This window comes from Trachurus trachurus (assembly GCF_905171665.1).
Source record: "Trachurus trachurus genome assembly, chromosome: 1".
NCBI lineage: Eukaryota > Metazoa > Chordata > Actinopteri > Carangiformes > Carangidae > Trachurus > Trachurus trachurus.
The window spans coordinates 17,725,255-17,739,944 of NC_139891.1; the positions used below are offsets into that span (position 1 = coordinate 17,725,255).

General features: G+C 40.4%; 1 protein-coding gene across 1 annotated transcript in view; it reads left to right on the forward strand.

Annotated features, from left to right (window-relative positions):
* The window catches only part of tacr3a (tachykinin receptor 3a), a gene marked incomplete at both ends in the record, with an annotated part of 28,644 nt that extends 17,506 nt beyond the window's left edge, over window positions 1-11,138 (forward strand). Inside the window, 2 exons of the mRNA XM_083983404.1 lie at window positions 6,616-6,812; window positions 10,805-11,138. Of these exons, the coding sequence (XP_083839530.1) occupies window positions 6,616-6,812; window positions 10,805-11,138 (531 nt within the window). The remainder of the gene's footprint in view (window positions 1-6,615; window positions 6,813-10,804) is intronic.
* Window positions 11,139-14,690: the final 3,552 nt, after the last annotated feature.

A 14,690-nucleotide genomic window follows, 5' to 3' on the forward strand; every position in this document is an offset into this window, starting at 1 on the left:
TTTAAAGATATATGTTTGAAAAAAAATACTTATACAGTATATCCTTAAGGCCAGTTGAGTTGTGATTTAATCAGACTCAAAGCGAGATTGTAGCAGTCTAGAGAAATTCAAGCAGAAGGCATTCATCCATTTGTCCATGGTTTCTTCTATTATCTACACAATTTTCCTTGCTGAAAAGATGAGCTATTTCTCACTGTAGCTTTGTTGACAGACAGGCAGTGATCAGGATTTGACCTCAGGGGATAGCCTTCAGTTGAATTTTTCCCAAGACTCAAATTTTCTTCGATTCTATTTTATTATACTAACAATATAGAACATGAATGCTATTCTGTGTGTGTGTGTGTAGCATGTTGTCAGAATAAAGTGTTTCATTCAGGTAGTGCAATCTTTCAGAACGCCATAAAATACACATGTACAGAAAATAAATAATGCATGTGGAAAGAGACAAAAAACTAGAATTCTGGTCAACAGGCGCCTGTCACCTTCAATAAGAAGCTTTTATGTTGTGTTTGGAGAAAATAAATTGAAGGAGCACATTTAAAATCTTCTGGCAGGCAGTTCCAGCTCACAGGAGCGTGAGAACAAAAAGCTGCTTCTCCAAGTTTGGAGATGACTCTTGATATTTTAGGGCCAGCACCAGATGACCTGAGCAATTTGAAAAGTCGTGACTGATGATTACTTTATAAAACAGTGCGTTGTAGCAGAATATTGAAAGCTTTGTGTCTGAAAAAGAGCTGTTTAATAATCAAGACAAAGTTTTCCTGGAAAAGAGTGATGCAATTTAACAGCAGGAGTTGCGTTGTATTGAGGGCGTGTTCCTATCTCTTTGTGCAAGCGTAGTGTCATGCACTGCAGTGCATCTTTAGTCATCAGGCCTGTAAGATTCATTTATGATAATAATGTGATTTAATATGTTTTGCGCTTAGCTCTCATTATCATTGTAAATAAGCAGAACATTCACATCTTGTATCTGTTTGGCTTTTATGGCAAGTCAGACCATTAGTTCAGTGATCAGTGCATCTTTTATCCAGTTTCTAAAAGCTACCCATTCAAAATGTTAGGACTTTTTAATCAATTCATTAAAAAAAGATTAAGGGGATGAGGCTTCTAATCTCTCCACCATTTCCACTGCTTAACCGCCCACACAACCTCAACATCTAAGGAACAACATCCTGATCATAGGGGGACATTCCCACTTGTCTTTAACAAGATTTTAAAATTTTAAAATTACATATTATCTCCATAATCTATTAGTTCTTGCTCATATTCACTCAAGTATTGCCATCCACTGTGGAATCCTTGGTGAAAAAGAAAGAGAAAATTTTTTTTAATTCAAGGTCTATATAAAAACTTTAGTTGAAAAGTCCAAACTTATAATAATTTCAGTGAAATGATTTATTTTATGAACAACATTGATCATTAAATAATTCATCTGCTCTAATCATTGTGACTAATGACTTCTGTTTGCAGCTTATTACTGTTCCACTGTTTGATTTTACTCAGTCATTTTCCCCAACCCATCTATTTAAACTGAATAATGGGTTAGAGTTAAAGCAGAAGTAAGCGGAATATTTGTGTTAATATAAGTCTTAAATAGTTATATCTTCCGACGGCAATCACTTACATAGAGTGTTTGGTCCGAAACACGGGTCTGTCAGTCACTCTGCTCTGCTGTAAGCCGAGGAGAAAACGTCTTGTATACTTGTATCCTACAACCTTTATCCAATGAGGAGAGAGAACGGCATGAAGGGCTGTGTGTGCAGCCAAGGGTTGCGCGTGAATGTGGTGACGTAGGGACGAGGACCAATAGATTCATGACGAGGGCGGGGGCTGCTAACTAACGAAGTTAGCCAAAACGACCGGATTGCTTACTTCTGCTTTAAAATATGTGCTTTGACATTCCTCTTATCCCCCATGGTAAAAAGAAATGGACAGCTGAGAGGTCCGGATTTTCTACATCTCAGTATTTATTTAGATACGCTCCCAGCCCTTAAGAGGCTCGCACAATGTTTATAAACCACTGCATGAGCTCAGCTCCTGAAGCATAGGAGGTTCTATGCTTTACAGGATATACTTTCAATTTAGTTTATGTTGCTGTGCGAGGAAGAGACTATGGATTGTGTCTTCCTGTCACACCTATCCAAGACCCTGTGGACTGACTTTCCTTGGAAAAAGGTGCATGTTCTTGCTTGGCTGACATTTTCAGGACTACACTGAACCATGTGTGTGTTACTTAGCTACCTGATTTAGCTACCTTTAGCGACCTGATAAAGTATGGGGTGACCCCGAATAGTTGATGATTCGTTGATTTTATTCTCAACTTGTATCATTCCAAAATGTTGTTAAGAAAAAAATATTATACCATTCTGAGGGTGCTCAGTGCTGCTTAAAACCTATGTAGAGTAATAGGGCTGGGACTCGATTAAAAAAATTAATCGAATTAATCAGAGGCTTTGTAATTAATTAATCGCACTTAATTGCATTTTAATCGCATATAAATATTTGACCTGAGAACAGTGATTTTTCACATGGATTTTAGTATACCATTGAATGACTGAATACATAAGCTTAAGCATTCAAGGTGGTACTTAAAGCAGAAGTAAGTGGTCCGGTCGTTTTCGCTAATGCTGTGTTCCAGGCAGGCTTTTGAAATCGTAAATTACAGCTTCAAGTCACAACTTACGACTTTGTAGCGTTCCAGGCAACCCACTCGTGTTTTTCCGACCTGTTTTACCTGTGAAAGTCACTATAACGGCCACTCGTAACTTCCGACCGGTGAACTCGTACCAGATCGAACTGGTACCACTTCACGGTCGGAAAAATACGAGTTTCCTTGAACGCACCATAACAGTCCTCGTCCCTACGTCGCCACATTCACGGCGTTCCTTGGCTGCACACACAGCCCTGCATGCCGTTCTCTCTCCTCATTGGATAAAAACTGTAGGATACGATAAATGTTTTCTCCTCGGCTCAGAGCAGAGCAGAGTGACTGGGAGACCCATGTTTCAGACCAAACACTCTATAGAAGTGATTGCTGTCGGAAGATATAACTATTTAAGACTTATATTAACATAAATATATCACTTACTTCTGCTTTAACCAAGACCAACAGACTAGGGATGCAAATTTTCGATTAATTCATTAATCGATATTTGATACATACAGATTAAATGGTCTTTCCTTCCAATACACTATGATGATTACTGTAGTATTTAACTAGGCTACTTAAATCACAGAAGCATAAACTGATTTGTTGAACTCAGCCTGATGTAAACATTAATAAAAGTCAGTAACCAATCACACAGCTCCATGTTGTCCCTGTGTGATGTTCAGGGACAGGTCAGGACAGTCTGAAGACAGACAGCTCTGAGGGTGAAGTCCTATCATAATGAGATGAGCTGCACCTGTGACAGTGACAGGTCATAGATATAGCGCTGCAGCTGAGCAATTAGCGCGATATAGCGCATTTAGCGTGCGCCCGTGTCTGTGTATCTATGTGCAGGCAGAGATCAGAGATGGTGTTTTAAATAACCATGCTAGCGTTTCACCAGCTCTCATCTCTGCCAGTCAGCCTCTCAAACTGCCGCCTCTCTCGCATGCGGGCGCACCGCACGTAGACACACATGAGAAAAAAAAATAAAAAAATTTGAAAAAAAATAAATAATAATAATTATTTTTTAATAAGTGCGATTAAATGCGTTAATTTTTTTAACGCGTTAATTTTTGTGTAGTTAATTAATCGTAATTAATGCGTTAAAGTCCCGGCCCTAGTAATTACACTTGATCGATATGTGAAGTTGTTAAATGTCAAAACAATAGGTATCAAGTTGGGGACTGTGGTAAACCAGACACATACTTTAAATGTTTCAGGATCCAGCTTCATATCATGTGTGTACATATAGGATAAATGGATTGTATTGAAATCTCTGGCAGTCCAAATATGGATAAAAACCTAAGAGCAGCCTATTGAGAATCTTGACGTCTTTTATGCAACATACATTAAGAAAGTGAATTGACAAGAAACTAAAGAGTTTAACAACACTTGGTATCAGTCATATGAATTGATCCCACTAACAAAAATTGTCTACATATCCAATGCCAAAGCCAAATGTGCATTACAGCGCTGCTGGAAATAGTCCCTAACCACACAATTTTCCGCTGTTTGAGTGACATTTGCCACAACTTTACAAACCAGCTGTTTCGTTCAGGCCTTGAAAAAGAAAACCATATATTTGCAACCAAACAAGAGTGTACTTTAAATCAAGAATAACACTGAACCCTTCACCTTCCCTTCTGAGCACTCTGCTGCAGGTTACTGTGACACAATGAGGGTTCGTTGGTACAAAAATCACTTGTGCTGCACCATATAACAGTTTTTTGTCTTCTCATATCACTTTCAAATACTTCTCAATTACAGGAACTGAGTCTAAATTTAACATCCCAGTTGACATAAAATGAAAATGCTACCTGAACAGCTCACCACTTTTTAGCAGCTTGGACAGTTTACATGTTATGCCTTAACATCTTTGAAACATCGACTCAAAAAAACCTGGGTGCCAGGACAGCTGTTTAGATTTCAGGGGGGATGCAATGATGTCTGTTTTGTCTCTGGTAGCGTTTCTCTCCAGCTGCCTCTGAGAGGTCATGCAGCATTACAGATCATGTTCCCAGTTACCACCCAAAGACAAGCTCCAGCAGTTCATTCAGCTCACTTTAAAGAGAAATTGGAAAATAAATTGAGGGTTTTAAATTGTTAAAAACATATTTATCAGATGAATCTGCACCTCAGAATTTATATTCAAAACCAACAGGAGTAGTAGTGTACAAGATAATATTTAAGGTATGGTGCATGGGTTTCTCAATAGGTGTGGAGCAGCAGGTCAGCATTCAAACCCTGACACAAGCCTGCAATTACTGTTACCATAATTATTAAATCTCCCTACCTTAGCTATACCATAGATACAGCAGAACAATTGACAATTTAAATAATAATCACCTGGCAATATGGTGGATTAAATGATAACATCACCACTTTCACTGAGCTAACACTATTTTGTTTAGATGGAAAATTACATTTTTAAATTGTGGCTACAGTCATGGTCTAATAAGATCTGCAATTGTGATTCTAATTCTGCTGAATATATAATTAAAATATCTTTTAACCTTAATCTTTTTTGTTTGTACACTTTGGAAAATATAGGACACGTTTTTATCTAATTCTCAAATAGAAGTCCAGGCTTTCATTTACTTCAACTGCTGAACTAAGGAAACAGATTAAAGGAAAGAGGGAGGAAACAATAAACAGACAAGAGGAAGGCTAAATACAGACTGAACTAAGAGTGATGGGGAAAGGCCATGGTGAAGAGGTGGGTCTTGAGGGATGATTTGAAGATCTAGGACGCCGGTCTCCAGTAAAGGAGACCAGCATCTATTTGAGACTTGGCTTTTATTTGAGAATTTACAATATACATATGCTGTAGTTTCTTTAGACCAGGGGTGTCAAACGTACGGCCCGCAGGCCGGTACCGGCCCACCAGAGGGTCCAATCTGGCCCGTGGGACTAGTCGTCGCCAAATGTTAAGCCATATATGTATAGAGCGCCACTTCTCCTCTTCCCCCGCCCCTCCCTCACAAAGTTGCAGCGGACAACAAGAGACACAGAGCAGCCGACTCTTGCGTATTCACCACAACACAACAACAGCGGCGGCTCATTGCGTAGTGTAAACGTGGCACCGACATTAATCGTAAACAGAAACACGTCCTATATCGTCATTCAGTTAAAAAATCACGATATTACTTTTGGTCCATATCGCCCAGACCTAGTTAAAATTACATGTATGTTCATGATGTTTTGTAAAAAGGATAATTCATAAACTGTAAACATGTTAAAGGGACAACGAGGAGTTTGTATTTGGTTATAAAAAAGTCTCATATTAATGTGGATGAATCTACATTACCCACACTTGTTCACATTCTTGGCAAGACGTCCGTCTTGCGCCGGTCCAAGAATTTCACTGTGCGTGTGGAGGCTCATGGTAAATGTAGTGTGAAAACACTTCGCTTTCCAAAACTCCTCGTTGTCCCTTTAATAATGTACTTTGCACAAAGTACAAAGGGAAATACAAATTGGGCTGTATGTGGCCCCAGAACTAAAATTAGTTTGACACCCCTGGTTTAGACATAATGTTGCAGCGATGCTTAAATATTTTCTGGCAACATGCATCCATGTTTTGTCCATCTGGTTTTTAGTCAGATGTGGCCCCGCTGTAACATCTTTGGAACAACACCATGTCCTCCTGCTTCCCTTCCATTACAGTCTCATAATAATGTATCTCTCTGTTGCCCGCAGTGCCAGGTGCTACCAAAATGCTCCAGTTCGTAAATGGACTGAAATTGCATGCACTACATTCTTCCCTACGGATATTCATTATTTTCAGAAAGTGACAGAGGGTTGTCAGATGTGTTTTTTCTTTACTATATAATCTTCCCTGGCCAACGCTCAGCCATCTTTCGTTAAGCCTCTGTGAATGCTTTCAGGTGAATACACTGACAGCCTGTGAATGTTTCTCATCATCGTTCACTCCCTCTCTCTCTCTCTCTCTCTCTGCCCTGCAGGTGGTGAAGATGATGATCATCGTAGTGGTGACCTTTGCCCTCTGTTGGCTTCCGTATCATGTTTACTTCATTGTGACGGGTCTTAACAAGCCTTTGAGCAGGTGGAAGTACATCCAGCAGGTTTACCTGTCAGTGCTGTGGTTGGCCATGAGCTCCACCATGTACAACCCCATTATCTACTGCTGCCTCAACAGCAGGTGGGTAGTGTTGACAAGCTGAAAAACACTTGTCAAATACTCGCAAAAAACACTGTCACTGAAAGAGGAGACAGAAGAGGTATTAATTGTATTATTATATTGCATCATTTGATAAATAACCTATATTTGAGAATGTGAAGCAAGTTACATGTATTGATTGTTTATGTAAAGCAGGGGTAGGCAACCTTTGTGACATGGAGTGCCAATTTGAAATTTTCTTGTCAATGAGTGTGCCACTACAATAAAACAATGTGACACAAAATACAAAAACAACATGCCCGACCCAGTTATGTTGTTTTTGTATATATGGATAGATAAAATCATTTAATATAGCCCACATCTAATCATATTTTGAAGATATTTTCTCATTATTCACAACACTGCTTTTCAAAAACTTAGCCTATTATATTATATTGCAGTGGAAGGAAAATGCTGAAACAGAGACTACAGTGCATCCAGAATATCAGTCAGAATGAAACAGTCACAACATTTCACAGACCTGGCTGGACAATCTGGACACTGAGTGACAAACAAGCAGCCAATCATTTAACAGCTGTGTAGTTGGGTTGCAGCGTCATCGTCAGGTTTATTGATAACAGAACAGCTGGTGTGAGAACGTGAGGCTGAAGGAGAGGAGATTAAAAGGGGACACGTAGCTCGTCGGTACGGTAACAGTGCGTCTGGCCCAACAATAAAGCAGCGGCGGCATTAATGACGCAGCGTCAGGCCGCTCACCGTCACTGAAACACTTGATTGAATCTCTGATTAAATACGCAGAGCCGCAGGCGTCTTGCATTCCCCGCAGTAGCGACCCTGGGTTCGATTCCACCAGTGACGTGCGGTGAGCTCTAGGACAGGGGAGGCAGACGATCACAGACGACGGGGGGGACGGGGGTATTCGGCAAATCAGCTTATCACGCAAGAAAGTCACAACAAACAGGTTTTGCACAATGGTTTGCAAAATGTGTGCAACACCTTCTCATCACAATCCACGCCATCTAACGTTACAGTAACTTACACAGATCAGCTGTTATTAAAACACAACTCATCAATAACAGGATCACGACAATGGACCAGGACCACCACTCACATTACACAACAAACCGTTAAGAATGAATCCACACTCAAACCGAAGCAACAATAATGTTAACTGTACTCAACAGGCTATTATTACAAGGTTTACAACAGATTGACAGACAACCTGCAGTGTGTGTGCCTGTGTAAGAAAGAGAGGGAGGGAGGGAGAGAGAGAAAGTAACTACGTAAAACCTGCTAGTTGTTAGCTACCGTAGCTCAGGCGTTGGTCGCCCGTCAGGTAAAAGCTGCTGTTTATTCCTCAAATGAAGCTCATTGAGTTGTCCTCTCTGGTACAGTTATCCACCACCACTGCAGTTGAATTAGCCGCTAAACTGCTGGACGCCAAATCAGAGGGAGCCGTCTGTGTTTACAATTCATGAAAGCAACGTGAACGTACGTGCCACTCACACTTAGTAGAGTTACGCCAAGGGAGGCAGCGTAGCCTCTGCCTCCCTCCCCCTCCCTTGTCTCGCTCCAGCTGTCCTTTCAAAATAAAATGCGCAGAGGCCCGGGGAAAAAAAACAAACTCTGACTCGTGAGCTGGTAGCGGTGTGCCGGCGTGCCAATGATTATGCCGCCGCGTGCCAACCGTGGCACGCGTGCCTAGGGTTGCCGACCCCTGATGTAAAGACTCTAACAACTTGCTGCCTGTTTAATCGTCTAATTATGTTTAAGGGTCAAATTATTGACCATTGATCGCCTGGATTAAAAATGTCATCACTTCATTTTTACTTAATTTTAGTTAAAGCAGAAGTAAGCAGAATATTTGTGTTAATATAAGTCTAAAATAGTTATATCTTCCGACGGCAATCACTTCTATAGAGTGTAGGGCTGTCACTTTTTATTCGACATTCGAATATTCGTTCGAATGTGGGGGGAAAAGTTCGTATTCGAGCAGTAATGACCTGCTCGATATGCAGGCTGCAGCAAAGATACTCTATTTACCGTCTTTGGCTGCAGTGCCTGCATAGCGCCGCGGAACGTCCACCGGACGCGGAAGGGCCGCGAACAGCCGAGAAGCGGAGCCAGTTTACTTTCTGTGCCCATATTAACCGCTGGTGTGGTGTCGCGGCGTGCACCTCCGCGGCCGGCTCGCGCCGTGCAGCGTCTGGTCTATTTTGTGTGAGAGCCGCGAGCAATCGCGTCAAGCTGGGCAGGAAGTCAAACATGAAACAACGAGAGTATCCGGTCAATTTTCAAAATAAAACACTGCGACTGCTGCGGCAGCGGCGGGAATATATCCCTATATTCCTTGTATCCTACAACCTTTATCCAATGAGGAGAGAGAACGGCATAAAGGGGCGGTCCTCTCTGTGTGTGCAGCCAAGGGATGCGCGTGAATGTGGTGACGTAGGGACGAGGGCGGGGACTGCTAACTCCATCGGCTGACAAGAAGTTAGCCAAAACGACCGGATCGCTTACTTCTGCTTTAAATTATGAGATAACTTTCATTCTAAGAAAGCTTGAGTTTTGGCCAAAGGTCACAGTAAACTTGACCTACCAAAATCTGATCAGTAGGCCTACATCCTCGAGTTCAAATTAATGCTTGTGTCAAATGTGATGAAAAATGTCCCTGGACAGATGGACAAACTGATGAACAGACACATTATTTCTGGCTCTGACTGTCACTGGCATGAAGGCACAAAAACAAGACTGTCCCTGAATTTCACATTTGCCTGTAACTGATGATGTCTAAGTAAAGGGCAAATTTTCCAGAAGGATGTGATGTTCATATTCACTCCCTTGGAATAGTTCAATGTCCCTCTTCCTTTCCCTCTACAGCGAGCACAGAACAAAACTTCAGAAGAAGTTTCTAATTGACATAAGTTCACATCTTAACCTATGTTGACCTATTGTTGGTACATCAATGTTCTATCTTTTAGTCTAAGGGGGCTCTCACACTAGGCGTTTCGTACCGTGCCCAAGCACGTTTGCCCCCTAAAGTCCGGATTCTGTTGCTAGTGTGAGTGCAAGTGTGCCGTGCTTGAGTACGGTACACTTCCCTGGCCCGGTACGGTTGGGAGAGGTGTGCTGGAGCACGGTACACTTGGTCATGCAAGAGCTCAACGCGCTTCGGGTTCGTTCTTCATCACGTTTCTGCAACAATCACGCACCATGCGTCTGTAAACATCGCTAGCTAACATCGCTTTGAGTAAACTTCAAGAGAACCATGACAACCGGTCAAACAGTTAAAAGCGCATCCGCCGTGTTGGTAAACAAATAATCCCTCTAATCAACATGATGACATATGTGTCGGAGGCAACCGTGCTTGAGCACTTGGGTTCGAGGTAGTGTGAGTGCGGGCCAGCGGGGGACAGGGGAGGGGGGGCATTCGTGCTTCAGCACGGTACGGAACAACTGGCCCTAGTGAGTGCGTCTCCAAACTGACTCAGCAAAATAAGGCTTTTTTTGAAACTATCACAACAATCTGCAAATAAACGGCATCATCCTGTAAAATTGGCTCTGCTGATACTGCTGAGGCATTGCTCAATGGCGAGAAATAATATGGTTCTTAAAAAACAGATGGTTCTTTCAACTATCTAAAGCTGTGTGGCTATCAGGGAATAAATAGTTTAAAAGCCAAGATCTGAAGTTGGTTTACAGCTGTGTTCTCTCACTATAAATACTGCACTTTAACACCAATTGGCCTCCTATTCATCACTGTACAAACATTTAGACATGCAACCAGAGAGACAGTACAAACTCTTCTTAGATAGATTTATTTATTTGTCTTTTTCAGGAAAATTGTTTCCACCTTCCATACAGCCTCAAGAGTCAATACAGTATACAGTTATTTTATGTATATTAATAAAGAACCCTAACCCCTGTTAAAAGAGTCATTTTCTATGCACTTGGCAATTAGCTGTCCTTTGTTTGCCAACTTTACCTCTCTCTTTTCTCTAATATGACACCAGGTTTCGAGCTGGCTTCAAGCGAGCGTTTCGTTGGTGCCCGTTCATCAAAGTGTCCAGCTATGACGAGTTGGAACTACGCTCCACGCGGCTGCACCCAACACGCCAGAGCAGCATGTATACGCTGTCACGAATGGATACCACCATGGTGGTTGTATACGACCCAGCCGAGGGTGATGGCGGTGCAGGTGGCAGCTCTGGGAGGAAGCACTCCCTGTCCTCGAGGAAGAAGAGCTACGTCACGTCCCGCCACACTGACATCACCGGCTGCAACGGTAGCAGTGTTAAAAACCAAAATGGTGGCCCTCCAAACGCCCAACCTGAGGAGTTCTCTTGAAGAGCACTTGCACACACATGCAGACGACATATTACACACACATGGGATGTGCATGAATTTTATACACATGTATAATACACTGTACATATACAAACAGTGCACTGATTTAGCCATAGAGGCACTGTATCAATGTTGAAGTGAATTGTTTAAAAAAGGGTTATGAACAGCTGGATGTTGAGAGCATTGGATATTTTTCCTTCTTGGATTGTAAAAATTAATTTAACATATTCTGGAGCATTGGTGTATATCCAGAATGGGTATTCTGAGCACAGGCCAAGGTGCAAAGTCTAAAGTGGCTGTTATTACAGTTTGCAGGAATCTGCAAATATGAGTGTCATCCAGTATCTGAGTTCATTTTGTCTCTATATTTTAAAGCTTATTAATACAACAAAACAAATAATATAAGACATGCAAATAAAAAGTGTTTAAGTGCTCTAATTTGAAAAAACTATATAGGCCTTGACATAGAGATATAGTATAATGTATAGCACTATAGTATTTGGAGGAGAAATGTGTCAGTACTGCTGTGAGAGATCTGTACACTGTATCCTCATCAACAGTGTCAGTGTATATAAACCACTGAAGATCAGTGGGCAAAACACCTTAGCACCAAACATGGAATGAAGCTGACGACTGGGATTTACTGTGGGATTTGTCCTGCTAGCTACAATGAGGGTGCAGGGGTCTGTTGTCTAATAACCCATCCATACTCAGTAGCAGCCTTAACAAAGTGGACATCGGTTACTTTAAAGAGTGTGATCATCTAAATTTAAGATGATCACACTATTCAACAAGTTTTTCTCCTACTGTATCTAGTCAGGATAATTATGTTTTCATGAATTTAAATATATAATACATTAAATTAAGTGACAGCTCTGTCTTCTTCAACTAAACAGTCAGTCCACTGGTGTTTTGTTTATATCATTAAGGTCCCATCATTCAATTAATACATTGACGTATTTTTGGAAATATACTGTTTAGAAAAAATGCCAGAATGGCAAGAACCACTTATTGTACAAGTGAGGTATTCTGAAAACATGTCAGGTTGAATGTTGTTATGTAAGTCCTAATTTTAATTTCCATTTCATTTCTAACAGTGAACTTTATTTGATCCAGAGGATGCATTCTCCATCTATTTCTCCCTGAAGCCATGGACGGGTGGTTGCAAAGCGTTGAACTCTCTTTGGCTCTACAGTATATGTGGCTCTGAGTTTGGCTCTAAAAGTATTGGAATTGATTTTGGCTTTCAGTTATGTAACTGTAGTAAGGGACATGTTTCCTGCTAACTAGCAACACGCCAGAGGCAACATCCAGTATCAACTAACAAGCTGCAGGAGACTGAGTAGAATGAAAGTGAACTAAAAACAACCAGAAGCTCATGGATCACAGTCTCTACTTTAAATTTAAAGGGGGAAATTAAAGGGGAAACACATACACACATACAAATACTGTACAGGACAATGTACACAGTCAATACAGTCAATCTTTCTCTTACTGCTCTTTATAGGTCTTTCAAATGCGATCGTACATCAGGAACCAGTTCTGCCTGCTGACGGTGCCTCTGGTATGTTTGATCATGCTGTTGTCCTGGGTTAATTCAACCCATTGCTCAACTGCACATCAGGTGTTGAAAGTGCACCAAGCAATACTCTCACCTGTGACATGTTGGCTTTACAGTAGAATAAGTGGAACCACACTGTGACAGTACGGCTACCCGCTGCTTCATTACACAGCAACAGTAAAGGTGAAAAATGTTAATGCTTTTTTCACAGCTGGGACTTAAGCATAATATTCATTTTAGTTTTTTACCTTATTTAAAGATACCGCAGAGTATTTTTTAAAACAATGTATTGAACGTTGTTACTTGCAGTAAAAGCTAAATATGTTCACCAGTTTATGGTGGCAAGACTTTTACTCATGTAATAAACACAATTAAAGCTCAGATTTTTCAAAAATCAAGCAGAAATTGGAGCCAAGTTGTCAATAATTGTCTTAATTATTCTTTCAACCAGTTCTGAATGTTAGAAGACTTCATGAAAGTATTTACTCAAGAATGTGAAGACTAAAAAGTTGTTGTGTATCTCAGTGTCATGTACCTAAAAGCTGTTGTCTGTTTTGTCTTTTTGTTTAGAATATTTGTATGTTGTGATAAAGCTACTTTTCGTGTTTCTCTCTATAAATGTATGTGTTTTGTATGAATGTACAGTACAATGTGTGCCTCACTGTGTCAAGTGATGACTATATTCTCTGTATCTTTAAAGGATAACTACTTGATTTCAACCTGAGTCACATTTCTGTGTTCTTAACATGATGCAGAACATTTTTCTTGTTATCATTAATTAATTACATATTTTTGTCCCTTTTAACCCTTATTCCAAAACAGGACTCAAGTTGAAAATAACTAGAATTATCAAAAAGACATACAATTATTGTTGACAAAAGACAATTATTTTGGTTATTTGAGATGAGGAACTGTTATTGATGTTAAGTGACTTTACAATTCTATATCATGTTTCTCTTTGTAAGACCTCCAGAGAGTTTTTCATTGCTGCGCATTGGTCAGTAGTACTGATGTATCTGCTTCATGTAGCTTAATTGCAACAGTCCGCACAAGTGTTTACAGGTGACAGTACTGTACATGCTTATGATGAAAGCTGTGACTTGTTGCAAATGCAGTTAAATTGTAATGGAAAAAAAAATACTGAGCAATAGTGTTTAGTCTTGTGTTGGCTGTCTAAAACAATGCAGACTAATGTATTAATCCACAACTGTTAAATATTTAATCCCTACAAAGACAAGCTGCTTGCCCCATAGTTGCAAGCATCTTTATACTGAGATGTGCAGTAATTCAATATCAACCTTGACCCAGCTTGTTAAGCATTTAACCTGTCAACACAAAGTTCCTATGGGAAAATGTGTAGTCATACACCATACAACTTGTTGGATAAAAGCAGCATCAACATGTTTGCCTAAAAGACAAAGAAACACACAGCTACTAACAGACAAGAGGAGGAAACTAACCATTCACCTCTACTGCCTTTCAGAGATTAATCGCAAGATTAAAATTAATATTAGCAAATGTTTATGTAAAATCTTAAGCAGCCCTCCCTCTGTAGCAGGGCTGTGCAATGTATTGAAATCTCAGATTTTTTCACGAGAAATCCGATTCACGATTTACATAAATTTTTAAAATCAATCTGACAAAGAACTTGTTCAAAACAAGTTTTAACTTAATTTTGTTATTTCCTTATATGTTCAATCACAAGCCAAAAAGAAGAGATGGTAGCCCCTGCCTGCATAGGCGGCGCTAGGGCAGAAGGAATGGGGAAGCTACGGGACAAAAAAGAAAAAAAGAGTCTTTACCCAGGCAGATATAGCCTACTGTATATAGTTTTGATGTTCATCAAACTGAGATGCAGCGGAATGATTCCTTTCATTCTCTACTTGTTTTTTTTTTTTTTGCTGTTGCAGTAGCCCATAATTAACCTAATCAATGTTCTTACCATAAGCAGCATACGCCACGGGGCGTTTGTGTCATATTTCTCAACTATT